Source organism: Bombina bombina, chromosome 1 (genome assembly GCF_027579735.1).
Source record: "Bombina bombina isolate aBomBom1 chromosome 1, aBomBom1.pri, whole genome shotgun sequence".
Classification (NCBI taxonomy): Eukaryota; Metazoa; Chordata; class Amphibia; order Anura; family Bombinatoridae; genus Bombina; species Bombina bombina.
In genome coordinates this window covers 570,302,551-570,321,869 of record NC_069499.1, presented here as the reverse complement: position 1 = coordinate 570,321,869, position 19,319 = coordinate 570,302,551, and the positions used below count along the sequence as shown (strand labels likewise).

The 19,319-nt window shown below is 39.0% G+C and overlaps 1 protein-coding gene across 3 annotated transcripts in view; it reads left to right on the top strand.

The window, feature by feature from the left end:
- ERBB4 (erb-b2 receptor tyrosine kinase 4) overlaps positions 1–19,319 on the top strand; it is a 1,322,334-nt gene that overhangs the window by 1,095,116 nt on the left and 207,899 nt on the right. For all 3 annotated transcript variants that reach the window (XM_053698789.1, XM_053698786.1, XM_053698787.1), the window contains exon 19: positions 5,863–5,961. In XM_053698789.1, the coding sequence (XP_053554764.1) occupies positions 5,863–5,961 (99 nt within the window). The remainder of the gene's footprint in view (positions 1–5,862; positions 5,962–19,319) is intronic.

Below are 19,319 nucleotides of genomic sequence, written 5' to 3'. Positions count from 1 at the left end.
CTCCACACAAAGAACCGTGTAGTCCCCGCCTCCTCAACAGCTGCAGCTCACCCGGTGTAATGCAAAGTGTAGCACACTCGCTCCTCAAGGTAAACACAGGAAAATCGCACAGAAAGGAACAGTCTGTGTCTGGACAGCAAACAGATTCAAAGAAAGCAAAGTTCCAGCTGTTCCATAAAAGCAAGTCTTTATTTGTAACAATTAAAAATGGTAAACACAGCAAACATGAAATTGGTGTAGAGGGTGCAGCGCTGTATGGCTTACGCGTTTCAGAAGTGCTCCGTAATCATAGCCTACAGCAGTGTGCCCCACACCAATTTAAAACAAGATAAAACAAGTGTGATTGGTGAACGTACGTGTCACCCGCCCTCTACTTACAACCAATTATCAACCTGGATAGTGCCAAGCCTCCTAAATATCAGTAAACTGTAGCCAATACCCTCAGACTTGGTAAGTGTAATGATTGCAAGTGCAAAAGATTCATACACAAAAATGCCACATCCAAGATATAAGGAATAACATTATTAATATAATTGATAAGCATGTCTCAGACTGCCTTATGATGGTATTGTTAAATGTCACTGAGAATTCAAATAAAAACGACTGCTGCACTTGCGTGGCAATGGCAAAGAAAATGATCAAAATTATTGTTATTATTTTGGATGACTGGGTCAATAATGACTAAGTGACCCCATAAGGAATTTAATACCAATGTTATAATGTGACCAGGTAAATGAACTCTATTAATACTGCACTGAGAACACTATTTGTTATAAATAAGGTCATTAAGGTAGCAAAAAAAGGCAAAATACTCAAAAGGCCCACTAATCACTGTGTACAGTGTGCATGACCTGAACTACAACGCTACGTGGCATGACTAAGTCAGAACATATTTAACTAGAAATGGTTAAACTGGAGAGGTAAAAAACATTAGACATAAATGCGCTCCATATCTCTACAAGTAATTAATACTGGTTGTAAAAGTGTTAATCAATTGAAAGGGAAAGACACACACAAAACACATTGTATTTGCATATTCCATGGGGTATTAAATAAGCCATATTGAGAAGGAAGCCACATATGAAGTTAATATTATGTATTGCCTAAGTGATACAAATGAAATGGCCCATACTTGAATGGAAATTCATTAATATATAATATATAATAAATAATAAATAATATACATGGGTAAGATAGTGCCCATTTGATACTTGAAAACAAGTCAAAATTTCCAAATAGTCAATCTTGGTACAGAGACATCACATTGGCAGCAACAATATTAATAAATAGATAGTACTGATGGTAAAAAATAATTTTATATATATACACATATGGCATAAAGGTACAAAAGGACCAGGATGAGACATTTATTCCCAGAGGTTCATAACGTCATATCTGGAATTTAAACGGGTGCCCATGGTAAAAATCCAATACGCTTCCCTTCTGGCGAGAAGTTGATCCACATCTCCTCCCCTGTTAGGTCTATTGACTTTTGCACTATGGGAGTGGAGGCCCTTTTGGTGCTGAACGAGGAAAGGTGTTCCCTAATTCTAGTGTTTAGGTCTCTTGAGGTCAATCCTATGTATTGAATCCTGCAAAGTGTGCATTCTATTAAATAGACAACTGACTCAGTTTTGCAGTTCATACATGTATTGATTCTCCAGTTTAACAATTTCTAGTTAAATATGTTCTGACTTAGTCTTGCCACGTAGCGTTGTAGTTCAGGTCATTCACACTGTTCACAGTGATTAGCGGGAGTTTTGAGTATTTTGCCTTTTTTGCTACTTTAATGACCTTATTTATAACAAATAGTGTTCTCAGTGCAGGGATCTATTAATAGAGTTCATTTACCTGGTCACATTATAACATTGGTATTAAATTCCTTATGGGGTCACTTAGTCGTTATTGACCCAGTCATCCAAAATAATAACAATAATTTTGATCATTTTCTTTGTCATTGCCACGCAAGAACAGCAGTCGTTTTTATTTGAATTCTCAGTGACATTTAACAATACCATCATAAGGCAGTCTGAGACATGCTTATCAATTATATTAATAATGTTATTCCTTATATCTTGGATGTGGCATTTTTGTGTATGAATCTTTTGCACTTGCAATCATTACACTTACCGAGTCTGCTACACCACATTGAGGGTATTGGCTACAGTTTACTGACATTTAGGAGGCTTTGCACTATCCAGGTTGATAATTGGTTGTAAGTAGAGCACGGGTGACACGTACGTTAACCAATCACACTTGTTTATCTTGTTTTAAACTGGTGTGGGGCACACTGCTGTAGGCTATGATTACGGAGCACTTCCGAAACGCGTAAGCCATACAGCGCTGCGCCCTCTACACCAATTTCATGTTTGCTGTGTTTACCGTTTTTAATTGTTACAAATAAAGACTTGCTTTTATGGAACAGCTGGAACTTTGCTTTCTTTGAATCCTTAGCTTAGATGCCTTTTTTTTTAAATAAAGATAGCAAGAGAACGAAAGAAAATTTATAATAGGAGTAAGATAGAAAATTGCTTAAAATTGCATGTTCTATCTGAATCATGAAAGAAAAAATTTGGGTTTAGTGTCCCTTTAACATACTTTTATTCCCTCTTTCAAACCCTCTTCCTATAACTCACACTTAACCCCTTATTCACTTGACCTTCTCTGAGGTCAAATCCCCTCCTATATTAATTGATTTGGGGCTTCCTGTATTATAAAACATATATGTTAAATTCCCTCAATGAAAAGTACTGTTGAAGTTAATGCAGTGCGAATTACATGGAGCAATATTTTCAAATAGCAATACATAATTTTAACAAAATGTGAAATATGAGGGATCATCTCAAATGTATTACAAATTAAGGTTTTGGTCATTTTTTTAGCTTGCTGACACATTTTGGGATTTACAATATAGAGCAATGTAAAATATGTCCATTTAGTGGCCCTCCCTCCGTGAGATGACCGGTTTCCTGAAAGATAATCTAAAAGAATTGGTGGTTTCTGATAGTATACTTTGCAATAAACAAAGTAAATGTATTTTAAGTTTGTCAGGGTTTTTATCATTTATTCTGCTTTGTAAAAAGTAAGGAGATTTTTTTTGTTTAGACAGTAACTGAAGCTAAGGTATTGGTAATGGAAACGTGATTGGAACCCTCATCCCAGTATCTGCCATATCTACAAAGCATTGCATATTCCGGAAGGCACAAGCTCCGCAGCCCACTTGTCTTAAGCAAAATCTACTTATGCGACAAAGCGTCTTCTTTATCCAGAAATGTTCTGGCCTGGAGCTGTTTGCATTTTGCTTGCCTGCCTTGTGCAAACAACCTGCTTTGATATTCAGCTGGCAGGCGTCTCTCAGTATCCCCCAGAGCTAGCTATCTCTCAGTCGCATGGTTACATCGGTAACACTTTTCATTGCTGGGGAATTAAACACGCTGTATGTGTATTCTCAAGTAATAAATACAGTCGTAATTAGCCAAACACTAGCTTTGTTACGTTATTGTGCATTAAAGAGTCATCTTACCTGCTCATTTTGCAAAATTGTTATCTGTGTGTCTTTATTTAAAAGTGTGCGTTTTGTGTCTCAGTATTTATGTTTGTTCCACACAGTTTTCCTTCTCAGGTGCTGTGTTTTTGTTCCTGTTTTTGGATAGCTGAAACTGTTCTTTAAATATCAAGCATGCACACAATGTTTCAACATCTTTCAGGCCACTATCTGTTTAATCTCCCTAATTCCCTCTGCTTTAAAGACAAGTTCTCTGAAACCAAAAGCATTTTTAAAAAAACACAAAAAATCTCTGTTTTTTATGTGAAAAGCATATATATATAATGTATTTTTTTTGTAACAGTCATATACTCAGCAGCATATTTGGCTAAGTCAACTAGCCCTTTGCCTACGGCCATTGGCGATTTTTTTTTTTTGGGGGGGGGATACAATTTTGAGCGCTATTCTTTCCACATATTTAACTTATTCATTGTATTATAAATCAATGATCCCAGGTTGTCATTGTTTGGGTTCTGGGGTATCAGACTGAGTGCTGCCTTTCTATTATGTTCATCACAACACAAGTATAAACTCAGATTGCATGAATATGAAATGACCCTTTGGTTACCTAAAGCTAAGGAGTTGAATAGTTTGTTGCATGTGGTTGAAATAAACACTACTTACATTTATGAAGCAATTAATACATTTATATATTTGTCGCAATAATATTATGGTACATAATATTGCCACCAAGGGCTAGATTACGAGTGGCGCCATATTGCTTGTGTGCAAGCAATATTGGGTTTTTGAGGCCGTTTGCACGCAAGTTAAATTCCGCTCATATTACAAGTTGAAAGTTAATATGAACTTGTGAGCGCATTTACAATTTACGCTAGACTGATTACCGCAAACTCAGAGCTCTGGTTAACTGTTACACTCGGCAGAGAAAAAAAAAGCACATCAGAAATACATTTAAAAGTACAGTTACACTAATAATAACAATGTCTGATAAAAACAATATTTTAAAAAAATGTATAAAGGTTATAAGGGCTCAAAGACATGAGGTCTCAGGTGTTAGAAAAAAGGGCTTTAACATAGAGAAACATACATATACATGTCTAAAGATGTATATGTATGTGTGTGTGTATGTATATATATATCTATCTGTGTACATGTGTATTTACTGACATATTTACACATATAAATGCAAATACACATGTATGCATTTAAAGACACATACATGTGCATTGGAACTCTTTGCAGTCAAGTAGATGAAAATATGTAAAATCATATTTATGCAATATTTATTTTATTTAGTGTTTAACTATGTATTTACTGTAAATATTTCACATGCGTATGTCTAAATAGATATTCCTGTATATATCTATATATAATCATGTATATAGGTATAAATATATATTTGTGCAAACAGCCATCATATATATATATATATAAATATATTTCTAAGAATAAATAGAACATATTCTGATATGTGCAGAACATCGGATTATGAAATATGCAAAAAATATCTTCTTATGTCGCGCATTTTTGGCTCCTTTGAAGTCTATGGGGGAATGCGCTTTTGCGTTTGCGACTTCTCAAAGTCTTTGTTACCGTGATGTTGTGAACACAAGAGTGCAAACTATTTACTTTCAAGTCGTAATATGAGCGTGAATCACAGAGTGCAAAAAAAATTACTCGAATGCAAGTGCAAACTACTGCTCCACTCATAATCTAGCCCAAAATCTGTGACACTTATGTTACAGCTACGGCAATATTGCTGTCTTCATAATGTCATAGTTATCAAAAATGCTCCATCCATCTCAATCATCCAAGATTAAAATACTTTCCACCAGCTGTGATCTTTACGCTGTGGCATTTTACAGAGATGAGCACATTACCCACATATTTTACCCCATGGAAAATTCACAGTGCTGTTATTGTGGAAACATTTATTGGCAGTGCAAATATGTGAGCTTGATCTATCAACACCTACAGCAGATCATGTTATTGCACTAAACTCATTAAGTTTATCTTCTACCCTTACAGAGGAGTAGAAGGTTGGCTTTTAAGATATGCCATCCTAAAAACTGACACACTGGACCCAAGTGACAAGATTTTACTTTGTTTAATTAAAAACACTGCATTACAGTTATCACAATACATGTTCCTCCCTGCACACCCTGCAGCATGTGTAATTAATAACTGTCTAGGTTAATATAACTAAGGTGTACCCTTAAAAAATGAAAAAGCAAAGACGAGACACATGAGATCAGTAATGATAACATGTTGCATGAATGTATTTAGCGAACTGAGGTGCCGTGTGATAGCTCATCTGGCAATTATGCTTTTGATTGATATATATTTTTTTTTTTTAGGGAATATGGGTCCCTGAAGCAGAAACGGTGAAAATTCCAGTGGCCATCAAAATTCTTAATGATACAACTGGACCAAAAGCTAATGCAGAGTTTATGGATGTGAGTATGCCAGCCTCTTTCTCAAACACATTGTGTGGTTGTTGTCTCTTTGCATAATCAGGGGTGTGTTTGTTGTCTCTTTGCATAATCAGGGGTGTGGTTGTTGTCTCTTTGCATAATCAGGGGTGTGGTTGTTGTCTCTTTGCATAATCAGGGGTGTGTTTGTTGTCTCTTTGCATAATCAGGGGTGTGGTTGTTGTCTCTTTGCATAATCTGGTGTGTGGTTGGAGAGAGTCAGTGGGTTATATGTTGTGATAGTTTTGTTTTATTTCTTTAGAATAAACTGAAACACAGGAAAAGTCTATTCACGGGAATGGTATTTAATGTGTAATTCTAAATAATCTGCTAGACGGCTGCAATATATTCTGCTTTTTTTGGTATTATAATTGTTCAGAGAACGTAAACCCAAAATATATTATAAGTCTGACTTACTGGGTGTCAGTTTGGGCTGCAACGTATTGTGTGATATTACCTCTGGGAATGAATTTGTTCATGAATAGGACAAAACCTTTGGTTAGTGATTTTGTATTGTACTTGCAAATATCACTTTCCTAGAATCAGACAGAACTGTGTACAGGATATCACCTTTACATTCAAGAAATTAAACGTCTGCTCACTACTGATTGTGTTTGCCCAAAAAATATAGAAATATCCTCATTTCACCTTCTTAGAATGCACTCCTTCCTCGTGGCAGATAATTAGCATTGTTAATTATGTTTTTTCTTTAAACAGCTTTTAAAAATAGACTGTTTGCTTCCTGGCTCATGTCTACAAGCTATTCCATCAGCTAGTTTGATTCTGTCTTTGCGATTTGTAAATATTTTCCATCCGCCTATTCATTGTTCTCTTTAAGAGCTACCAGGAGCCAACAAAATGTTCATCAAATTTAGATGATCTGAACATTAGGCCACATCCATTTATGAACTTAGTGCTACCAGAGACTTTCTACTTAAAGGGACATAATACTCATATGCTAAATCACTTGAAACTGATGCAGTATAACTGTAAAAAGCTGACAGGAAAATATCACCTGAGAATCTCTATGTAAAAAAGGAAGATATTTTACCTCACAATCTTCTCAGCTCAGCAGAGTAAGTGAGTAAGTGAAAAATTAAGAAATGAACAGCAGCCAATCAGCATCAGCAGTGTTGAGGTCATGAACTCTTTTACTGTGATCTCATGAAATTTGACTTAACTCATGAAATTTCATTGTAAACTTCTCTAAACTGAATAGGGAAATAACATGAGAGTGCACAAGGCTCATCCCTTCAGCTGTCTTGGGACAGACATACTAATATGCTGCTTAGAAATCCTTTACAATGTGATGCGACTACTGAGGAACTTTTGAGGTAAAATATCTTTCTTTTACAAGATTCGATGAGTCCACGGATTTCATCCTTACTTGTGGGATATCGCCTCCTGGTCAGCAGTAGGAGGCAAAGAGCACCACAGCAGAGCTGTATAAATAGCTCCTCCCTTCCCTCCCAACCCAGTCATTCTCTTTGCCTGTGTTAGTGATAGGAAGAGGCAAAGTGAGGTGTTAGTTTAGATTCTTCAATCAAAAGTTTATTGTTTTTAAAATGGTACCAGTGATTGCTATTTTATTCAGGGTGTAGCTGTATTCCTTGTCAGCCTCTAGAGTAGAGCTACAGGTGGCTTTTAAGCAATGGGAAGTGGGGTGATTTTCATTCTCTTTGTCGCTCAGCTTTGAGGTATGTGCAGTCTTTTGATTCTGGGGGTTTAAGTAGCTCAGAACAGACTGGCCTTTATTCACTATAACAAGTAAGGGGTAATCAACTTGCACAAAGACTTACATGCATGGGTATTCCCCTATTTGTTATGTGAGCTGGAATTCAGAGATTCAGCCGTAATTCCCGTGGGCTCTTTATGTTAATTAGCCCGGTTGGATGGAGTGTGGGCTTGACGCTGGGCATCGGTTTCCTGGAGTTATTACTCCGGTGGATTCTGCCATAACATTTGCCAATAATAGGCAGTACACTTTAAGGGGACACATTGTTTGTTTTTTCCTGTCTGGCATTAGTCTTTCTAACATGCTGTTTATTACTTAACCGGATCGAGTTAGTTTGCCGCCCACGAAGGGCATGCTTAGCCACGCAGTTGTTATTCTGGATTCAGGACGATCGGCAGTATACCTTGAGGCTTCGGTGTTTCCTAAGTCCGCTTGTTTCAGAAATACCACAAGCGGTCTTAGGCATGGGCAAACAAAGTGATAGTGGTTGACTCGTGGGGACAGGTAGGCGCCTCAGTGGTGCAAGTGTGCACAAGAGTAAAACCGATTTCTGTCCCTAAGGCATTACTCACATTCAGAGAGTATATTTTTATAAGAAAAACAAGAGTAAAACCATAGTTTCTTCTCTGTTTTACATTAGCGAGTGTTAAGCAGTAAAATTTGGACAACTTTATTTTTTAAAGGCACAGTACACTCGTTTTTTCAAAGTTTTTGTTGTCAGTTATATTAGGCTGATTGTATGTTATTTATGTTTTGAATACCACGACCAATATTGCTTTTGCTTATCTTTGGTCATGGATGACCTTCAAGACAGTACATGTTCTATGTGTTTAAATTCCAATGTGGAACCCCTTGTAACTTTTTGTCCCTCATGTACTGAGAGGGCATTACAGTTTAGAGAGCAGATTTTCTTTAATAAAAGTATATCTAAGGCGGATGTTTCTCAGACTGATGAGACTGAGTATGCCGCAACTTTCTCCCCAAGCGTCACAGCCCTTAACGCCCGCTCAAGCGGTACCAAGTTCCTCTACAGCTTCTGCTCTAATCACTCTGCAGGATATTGCTGCGGTCATGTCATCTACCCTTTCTGAGGCGTTATCTGCTTTTCCGGTACTCCAAGGCAAACGCAGTAGGAAGGATAACCTCATGGTCCATACAGCTTCTGATGCTTTAATGGTGATCTCAGATGTACCCTCCCAGGGCTCTGAATTGGAGGGTATGGAGGTTCTATCCAAGGGGGAACTTTCTGACTCAGGAAGTGGCTTACCTCTAATGGATCCAGATGCGGTTTCCTGCAGGTTTAAACTTGAACACCTCCGCCTGTTATTGAGGGAGGTTTTGGTGACTCTGGATGACTGTGATTCAATTGTGGTTCCTCCAGAGAAATTGAGTAAGTTGGACAGATACTTAGAGGTTCCTTCTTATTCGGATGTATTTCCAGTTCCTAGGAGAACTTCGGAAATTATTGCTAAGGAATGGGAGAGACCGGGTATTTCTTTCTCCCCTTCTCCTGTTTTCAAGAAGATGTACCCTAATGCTGATGCCATTAGGGACTCCTGGCAGATGGTCCCTAGGGTGGAGGGTGCTATTTCAACCTTGGCTAAACTAACTACTATTCCTATCGAGGATAGTTGTGCTTTTAAGGACCTTATGGATAAGAAATTGGAGGGTCTGCTTAAAAAATATATGTTCATCAGGGGTTGCTATTGCAACCGGCGGCCTGCATTTTTACAGTTACGACTGTGGCTGCTTATTGGTTTGATGCTTTGGAAGAGTCTCTTAAATCTGAGACTTCTTTAGAAGAAATACAAGATAGAATTAAAGCTCTTAAGTTAGCTAATTCTTTTATTACTGATGCTTCTTTTCAGATTACCAAATTAGTGGCTAAAAGTTCAGGATTTTCCATTTTAGCTCGCAGAGCTTTATGATTAAAATCTTGGTCCGCAGATGTGTCATCTAAGTCTAAGCTTTTGGCTATTCCATACAAGGGGAAGACCCTGTTTGGACCTGAATTGAAAGAAATTATTTCTGACATTACGGGAGGTAAGGGTCATCTCCTCCCTCAAGATAAGAAATCCAAACAGAGAGGTCGTCAAAGTAATTTTCGTTCCTTTCGAAACTTCAAGGGAATTCCCCCTTCCTCTTCCTCTAAGCAGGAAGGTAACTATTCACAAACCAAGTCTACTTGGAGACCGACTCAGCCTTGGAACAAGGGTAAATAATCCAAGAAGCCTTCTGCCGCTTCCAAATCAGCATGAAGGGTTGGCCCCTGATCCGGGACCGGATCTAGTAGGGGGCAGACTGTCTTTCTTCATCCAAGCTTGGATGAGAGATGTTCAGGATCCCTGAGCAATAGAGATAGTGTCTCAGGGTTACCAGCTGGAATTCAGAAATTCTCCCCCCAGAGGAAGGTTTCTTCTTTCTCGATTGTCTGTAGACCAGATAAAGAGAGAGGCGTTCTTACGCTGTGTAAGAGACCTCTCCTCCATGGGAGTCATCTGTCCCATTCCTATTCAGGAACAGGGAAAGGGGTTTTATTCAAATCTGTTTGTAGTTCCCAAAAAGGAGGGAACCTTCAGACCGATCTTAGATCTCAAGAGTCTAAACAAGTTTCTCAGAGTTCCATCTTTCAAGATGGAAACTATCCGTACCATTCTTCCTTTGATTCAAGAAGGTCAATTTATGTCAATGGTGGATTTAAAGGATGCATACCTTCATGTTCCTATCCACAGAGATCATCACAAGTTCCTAAGGTTTGCCTTTCTGGACAAACATTATCAATTTGTGGCTCTTCCTTTCGGTCTGGCCATGGTGCCCAGAATTTTCACGAAGGTTCTGGGGTCCTTGTTGGCGGTTCTACGGCCGTGAGGCATCGCAGTGTCGCCTTATCTGGACGACATTCTGATTCAGGCATCGTCATTTCATCTTGCAAAGTCCCATACCGACATCGTACTTTCCTTCCTAAGGACCCATGGGTGGAAGGTCAACCTGAAAAAGAGTTTGTTAGTTCCTCAGACAAGAGTACCCTTTCTGGGAACCGTAATCGACTCTGTCTCAATGAAGATTTTTCTGACGGAGGTCAGAAAGTTAAAGATTCTAACTACTTGTCGGTCAATTCACTCCAATCCTTGTCCATCAGTGGCTCAGTGCATGGAGGTGATCGGATTGATGGTGGCGGCAATGGACATTGTTCTGTTTTCTCGTTTTCATCTCAGGCTCTGCAACTAAGCATGCTCAGGTAGTGGAATGGAGATTATACAAATTTGTCTCCTCAAATATATCTAGATAAGGAGACAAGGAACTCTCTTCTATGGTGGTTGTCGCTGGATCATCTATCCCAGGGGACCTGCTTCCGCAGACCTTCGTGGGTGATAGTGACAACGGATGCCAGCCTGGTAGGATGGGGAGCAGTCTGGAACTGTCTAAGAGCTCAGGGTGTGTGGACCCAGGTAGAGTCTCTCCTTCCCATCAATATTCTAGAGTTGAGAGCAATATACAATGCTCTTCAGGCTTGGCCTCAGTTGGCTTCAGCCCAGTTTGTCAGGTTGGACAACATAACGACCGTTGCTTACATCAATCGTCAGGGAGGAACAAGGAGTTCCTTAGCGATGACAGAAGTAGCCAAGATAATACAGTGGGCGGAGTCTAACTCTTGCCATCTGTCGTCGATCTACATCCCAGGGGTGGAAAACTGGGAAGCAGATTTTCTGAGCATACAGACTTTTCATCCGGGGGAGTGGGAACTCTATCCGGAGGTATTTTCCAGCCTGATTCTCAGATGGTAAGTAGTTGAGAGTGGCGCTATTGAATGCTAAAAAGTGTTAAAAACTAAGAGCCCAAATATCAAAAATAAAAAAAAATTTGGGATGTGTAGCGTTTTAACAATATATCTGTTTGTAAATACTATGGGCAAAGCTATAACTGGATAAGCGTATAGCTATGATTTGTGGACAATACCGCTATTAAATAAAACTGGGCTAGAATTTAGACCATAAGGATTTCTTTCCAACTGAACAAATATGTGATACTCCGTATAAAATATGTGATACAATTTATATAATATGTTCCTAATTTAAAAATGTATATTCTCAATGTTCTGTTATCTATTTTGGAGTTGGGTGGCTGTAATATGGTGTTTTCTATACGTGTGAGAAAATGAATCAAACACTGAAATAATTAAATGCTTAGGCCTAGATTTAGAGTTCGGCGGTAGCCGTCAAAACCAGCGTTAGAGGCTCCTAACGCTGGTTTTGGGCGCCCGCTGGTATTTGGAGTCAGTGATTAAAGGGTCTAACGCTCACTTTACAGCCGCGACTTTTCCATACCGCAGATCCCCCTACGCCATTTGCGTAGCCTATCTTTTCAATGGGATCTTCCTAACGCCGGTATTTAGAGTCGTTTCTGCAGTGAGCGTTAGAGCTCTAACGACAAGATTCCAGCCGCCTGAAAATAGCAGGAGTTAAGAGCTTTCTGGCTAACGCCGGTTTATAAAGCTCTTAACTACTGTACCCTAAAGTACACTAACACCCATAAAACTACCTATGTACCCCTAAAACCGAGGTCCCCCCCACATCGCCGCCACTCGATTAAAATTTTTAACCCCTAATCTGCCGACCGCCACCTACGTTATACTTATGTACCCCTAATCTGCTGCCCCTAACACCGCCGACCCCTGTATTATATCTATTAACCCCTAACTTGCCCCCCACAACGTCGCCGCAAGCTACTTAAAATAATTAACCCCTAATCTTCCGACCGCAAATCGCCGCCACCTACGTTATCCCTATGTACCCCTAATCTGCTACCCCTAACATCGCCGACCCCTATGTTATATTTATTAACCCCTAATCTGCCCCCCACAACGTCGCCGACACCTACCTACACTTATTAACCCCTAATCTGCCGAGCGGACCTGAGCGCTACTATAATAAAGTTATTAACCCCTAATCCGCCTCACTAACCCTATCATAAATAGTATTAACCCCTAATCTGCCCTCCCTAACATCGCCGACACCTACCTTCAATTATTAACCCCTAATCTGCCGACCGGAGCTCACCGCTATTCTAATAAATGTATTAACCCCTAAAGCTAAGTCTAACCCTAACACTAACACCCCCCTAAGTTAAATATAATTTTTATCTAACGAAATAAATTAACTCTTATTAAATAAATAATTCCTATTTAAAGCTAAATACTTACCTGTAAAATACATCCTAATATAGCTACAATATAAATTATAATTATATTATAGCTATTTTAGGATTAATATTTATTTTACAGGCAACTTTGTAATTATTTTAACCAGGTACAATAGCTATTAAATAGTTAAGAACTATTTAATAGTTACCTGTTCCGATCAGCCAATAGAATGCGAGCTCAATCTGATTGGCTGATTGGATCAGCCAATCGGATTGAACTATATTCTGATTGGCTGATTCCATCAGCCAATCAGAAAATTCCTACCTTAATTCCGATTGGCTGATAGAATCCTATCAGCCAATCGGAATTCGAGGGACGCCATCTTGGATGACGTCCCTTAAAGGAACCGTCATTCGTCGTCTAGTCGTCGGAAGAAGAGGATGGATCCGCGCTGGAGGTCTTCAAGATGGAGCCGGTCGTCATCGGATGGAAGAAGATAGAAGATGCCGCTTGGAGAAGATGTTTGCCGGTCCGGATGTCCTCTTCTTGCCGGATAGGAGGAAGACTTTGGACCCTCTTCTGGACTTCTTCAGTGGATGTCTAGCCCCCGCTTGGGTTGGATGAAGATCTTGGAGCCAGGACGGATCGGTGAACCTGGCATGGTGAAGACAAGGTAGGAAGATCATCAGGGGGGTAGTGTTAGGTTTATTTAAGGGGGGTTTGGGTTAGATTAGGGGTATGTGGGTGGTGGGTTGTAATGTTGGGGGGGGGGTATTGTATGTTTTTTTTTACAGGCAAAAGAGCTGAAATTCTTGGGGCATGCCCCGCAAAGGGCCCTGTTCAGGGCTGGTAAGGTAAAAGAGCTTGTAATATTTGTATTTTAGAATAGGGTAGGGAATTTTTTATTTTGGGGGGCTTTGTTATTTTATTAGGGGGCTTAGAGTAGGTGTAATTAGTTTAAAATTGTTGTAATATTTTTCTTATGTTTGTAAATATTTTATTATTTTCTGTAACTTAGTTCTTTTTTATTTTTTGTACTTTAGATAGTTTATTTAATTTTATTTATTTGTAGCAATTGTGTTTAATTAATTTATTGATAGTGTAGTGTTAGGTTAATTGTAGGTAATTGTAGGTAGTTTATTTAATTATTTTATTGATAGGGTAGTGTTAGGTTTAATTATATCTTAGGTTAGGATTTATTTTACAGGTAAATTTGTAATTATTTTAACTAGGTAACTATTAAATAGTTCTTAACTATTTAATAGCTATTGTACCTGGTTAAAATAATTACAAAGTTGCCTGTAAAATAAATATTAATCCTAAAATAGCTATAATATAATTATAATTTATATTGTAGCTATATTAGGATTTATTTTACAGGTAAGTATTTAGCTTTAAATAGGAATCATTTATTTAATAAGAGTTAATTTATTTCGTTAGATAAAAATTATATTTAACTTAGGGGGGTGTTAGTGTTAGGGTTAGACTTAGCTTTAGGGGTTAATACATTTATTAGAATAGCGGTGAGCTCCGGTCGGCAGATTAGGGGTTAATAATTGAAGGTAGGTGTCGGCGATGTTAGGGAGGGCAGATTAGGGGTTAATACTATTTATGATAGGGTTAGTGAGGCGGATTAGGGGTTAATAACTTTATTATAGTAGCGCTCAGGTCCGCTCGGCAGATTAGGGGTTAATAAGTGTAGGCAGGTGTCGGCGACGTTGTGGGGGGCAGATTAGGGGTTAATAAATATAACATAGGGGTCGGCGATGTTAGGGCAGCAGATTAGGGGTACATAGGGATAACGTAGGTGGCGGCGGTTTACGGAGCGGCAGATTAGGGGTTAAAAGTGTAATGCAGGGGTCAGCGATAGCGGGGGGCGGCAGATTAGGGGTTAATAAGTGTAAGGTTAGGGGTGTTTAGACTCGGGGGTACATGTTAGAGTGTTAGGTGCAGACGTAGGAAGTGTTTCCCCATAGGAAACAATGGGGCTGCGTTAAGAGCTGAACGCTGCTTTTTTGCAGGTGTTAGGTTTTTTTTCAGCTCAAACTGCCCCATTGTTTCCTATGGGAGAATCGTGCACGAGCACGTTTTTGATGCCGGCCGCGTCCGTAAGCAACTCTGGTATCGAGAGTTGCATTTGCGGTAAATATGCTCTACGCTCCTTTTTTGGAGCCTAACGCAGCATTTGTTTGAACTCTCGATACCAGAGTTAAATTTATGGTGCGGCCAGAAAAAAACCCGCGGAGCGTTAACAGCCCTTTTACCGCCGAACTCCAAATCTAGGCCATAGTATTTACTTAGGACATATCAAATTGAATTGATAAAAATAGATAGATTCTATTCACATAAATATCAGAGGATATATAGTTATAAAATACAATCACAGATTATAATCACAAAATATAAAAAATCAATCACAGGATATATAAAAAATTAATCACAAGATATAAATATTTTATATATCCTGTGATTGATTTTTTTATATTTTGTGATTATAATCTGTGATTGTATTTTATAACTTGTGATTGTATTCATATCCTCTGATATTTATGTTTGGTCTCTTAGTTTTTAACACTTTTTAGCTTTCAATAGCGCCACTCTCAACTACTTATTATCTTAAAAATTCGTTGACCAGGAAGGGGGTTTACAGAGAGAGGCTAAAGTGTTTTAAGTCCAAGCGCTGTTTTATATATCTCCATTATATCTCTGATTCTCAGATGGGGCAGGCCGGAGTTGGATCTCATGGCATCTCGTCAGAATGCCAAGCTTCCTAGATATGGGTCCAGGTCCAGGGATCCTCAGGCCGAGCTGATGCCTTGGCAGTGCCTTGGTCTTTCAGCCTAGCTTATGTATTCCCTTCGTTTGCTCTTCTTCCCCGGGTGATTGCTCGAGTCAAACAGGAGAGGGCGTTGGTGATCCTCATCGCCCTGGCGTGGCCTCGCAGGATTTGGTATGCCGATCTGGTGGACATGTCATCTCAGCGACCGTGGAAGTTTCCATTGAGGAAAGACCTTCTCATTCAGGGTCACTTTCATCATCCGAATCTAATTTCTCTGCGACTGACTGCTTGGAGATTGAACGCTTGATTTTATCTAAGCGTGGGTTTTCTGATTCGGTTATAGATACCTTGATTCAGGCGCGTAAGCCTGTTACTAGAAAAATTTACCATAAGATATGGCGTAAATATCTTTATTGGTGTGAATCCAAGGGCTACTCATGGAGTAGGGTTAGGATTCCCAGGATTTTGTCTTTTCTCCAAGAAGGATTGGAGAAAGGGTTGTCAGCAAGTTCCTTGAAGGGACAGATTTCTGCTTTATGTGTTTTGTTGCACAAGCGTCTGGCAGATGTTCCAGATGTCCAATCTTTTTCTCAGGCTCTGACTAGAATCAGACCTGTATTTAGACCAATTGCTCCTCCTTGGAGTTTGAATTTAGTTCTTCTTCAGAGGGTTCCGTTTGAACCTATGCATTCCATAGTTATTAAGTTATTATCTTGGAAAATTTTGTTTTTGGTTGCTATTTCTTCTGCTCGCAGAGTATCTGAGCTTTCGGCATTACAATGTGAATCTCCTTATCTTATTTTTCATTCAGATAAGGTAGTGTTACGTACCAAACCTGGTTTTCTTCCTAAGGTTGTTTCAAATAAGAATATTAATCAGGAAATTGTTGTTCCTTCCTTGTGTCCTAATCCTTCTTCTGCGAAGAAGTGTCTATTACATAATTTGGACGTGGTGCGTGCTTTGAAGTTCTACTTACAGGCGACTAAAGAGTTTCGTCAATCGTCTTCCTTGTTTGTCGTTTTTTCAGGGAAGCGTAGGGGTCAGAAAGCTACGGCTACCTCTCTTTCTTTTTGGCTGATGAGTGTCATCCGTTTTGCATATGAAACTGCTGGACAGCAGCCTCCTGAATGTATTACGGCTCATTCCACTAGGGCTGTGGCTTCCTCATGGGCATTTAAAAATGACGCTTCTGTTGAACAGATTTGCAAAGCTGCAACTTGGTCGTCTCTTCACACTTTTTCCAAATTTTCCAAATTTGATACTGCTGTTTTTGGGAGGAAAGTTCTTGAAGCAGTGGTGCCTTCCGTTTAGGTTCCCTGTCTTGTCCCTCCCATTTCATCCGTATACTATAGCTTTGGTATTGTATCCCACAAGTAAGGATGAAATCCGTGGACTCATCGTATCTTGTAAAAGAAAAGGAAATTTATTCTTACCTGATAAATTTGTTTCTTTTACGATACGATGAGTCCACGGCCTACCCTGTTTTTTTTTTTATAAGACAGGTCTTTCATTTTGTTAAACTTCAATCACCTCTGCACCTTGGCTTTTCCTTTCTCTTCTTAACTTTGGTCGAATGACTGGGTTGGGAGGGAAGGGAGGAGCTATTTATACAGCTCTGCTGTGGTGCTCTTTGCCTCCTCCTGCTGACCAGGAGGCGATATCCCACAAGTAAGGATGAAATCCGTGGACTCATTGTATCGTAAAAGAAACAAATTTATCAGGTAAGAATACATTTTCTTTTCTTTTTTACATAGAGATGTTCAGGTGATATTTTATAGTCAGCTTTTTACAGCTTTGCTGCATCATGTTTAAGTGTTTAAACATTTGGATATTATGGCCCTTTAAGTCGGAGGTATTTGTGTTATTCCATTTAAACCCTTTATCCCTGTGCTCATCCTCTACATTTGCAACCTCCCTTTATTTTAAACAGGAAACAAAACTATTTTGTTGAAACTATTCTGTTTCAGTCCATTATACAATACATGGAATGTGGTTTGAATGGATTTTTGTGGGGGGGTTTCAAATTTAGGACTATTCAAATTGATTACCTCATAGTTTTAAAAAAAAATTAAACTCAGCACCGCAAAAACTCTTAAAGTACATTTCAGTAAGAACACTTACCAACAGTATTCCTCAAAGCACCTTTCACACACAATCTTACATGGTTCTTGGATTTATATAATTTAGCAGCGTCAATCACTTTTAGGTCTGTTCCAAATACTGTATCCTGGATGTTGGTGCAGCTTCTTTAATCCATAGATGCAGTAATACCATACTAATAGCACTGGGCTTTAACGCCATTAACGCATGGAACGTCCTACATTTTTGGCAACCTGCACCCCACCTACTTTTAGGCAATGGAAAATCCTAATGATCTGATCTGGGAATTGAAATCACGTGATAGCAGAGTGTTTTTATTTTTCAAGCTTGTGTTTACATCAGAACTTTGTTCTGCTCTTCAGCACTTGCTCCTGGCATGAAGGGGTTAAAGTTTAAATTCCACATATTCTATTGCTCATTTCATGTATTAATAAACACCATTGATTTCTGCCATAAGAAAAATTGTAAATATATTTCAAATCACTCTTTTAAACTATCACCTAGATTTAGAGTTTGGCGTTAGCCGTCAAAACCAGGGGCTCCTAACGCTGGTTTTGGGCTACCGCTGGTATTTAGAGTCTTTATAGGTAAGGGTCTAACGCTCACTTTGCAGCCGCAACTTTTCCATACCGCAGATCCCCCTACGCCATTTGCGTATCCTATCTTTTCAATGGGATCTTTCTAACGCCGGTATTTAGAGTCTTGGCTGAAGTGAGCGTTAGAAATCTAATGACAAGACTTCAGCCGCAGCAAAAAGTCAGGAGTTAAGAGCTTTATGGGCTAATGCCAGTTCATAAAGCTCTTAACTACTGTGCTCTAAAGTACACTAACACCCATAAACTACCTATGTACCCCTAAACCGAGGCCCCCCCCCACACCGCCGCCACTCTATTAAAGTTTTTTAACCCCTAATCTGCCGACCGCACACCGCCGCAACCTACGTTATCCCTATGTACCCCTAATCTGCTGCCCCTAACACCGCTGACCCCTATATTATATTTATTAACCCCTGATCTGCCACCCCCAACGTCGCCGCCACCTACCTACAATTATTAACCCCTAATCTGCCGACCGGACCTCACTGCTACTATAATAAATGTATTAACCCCTAATCCGCCTCACTCCCACCTCAATAACCCTATAATAAATAGTATTAACCCCTAATCTGCCCTCCCTAACATCGCCGACACCTAACTTCAAGTATTAACCCCTAATCTGCCGACTGGACCTCGCCGCTACTCTAATAAATGTATTAACCCCCTAAAGCTAAGTCTAACCCTAACACCCCCCTAAGTTAAATATAATTTTTATCTAACTAAATAAATTAACTCTTATTAAATAAATGATTCCTATTTAAAGCTAAATACTTACCTGTAAAATAAATCCTAATATAGCTACAATATAAATTATAATTATATTGTAGCTATTTTAGGATTTATATTTATTTTACAGGCAACTTTGTATTTATTTTAACCAGGTACAATAGCTATTAAATAGTTAATAACTATTTAATAGCTACCTAGTTAAAATAATTACAAAATTACCTGTAAAATAAATCCTAACCTAAGTTACAATTAAACCTAACACTA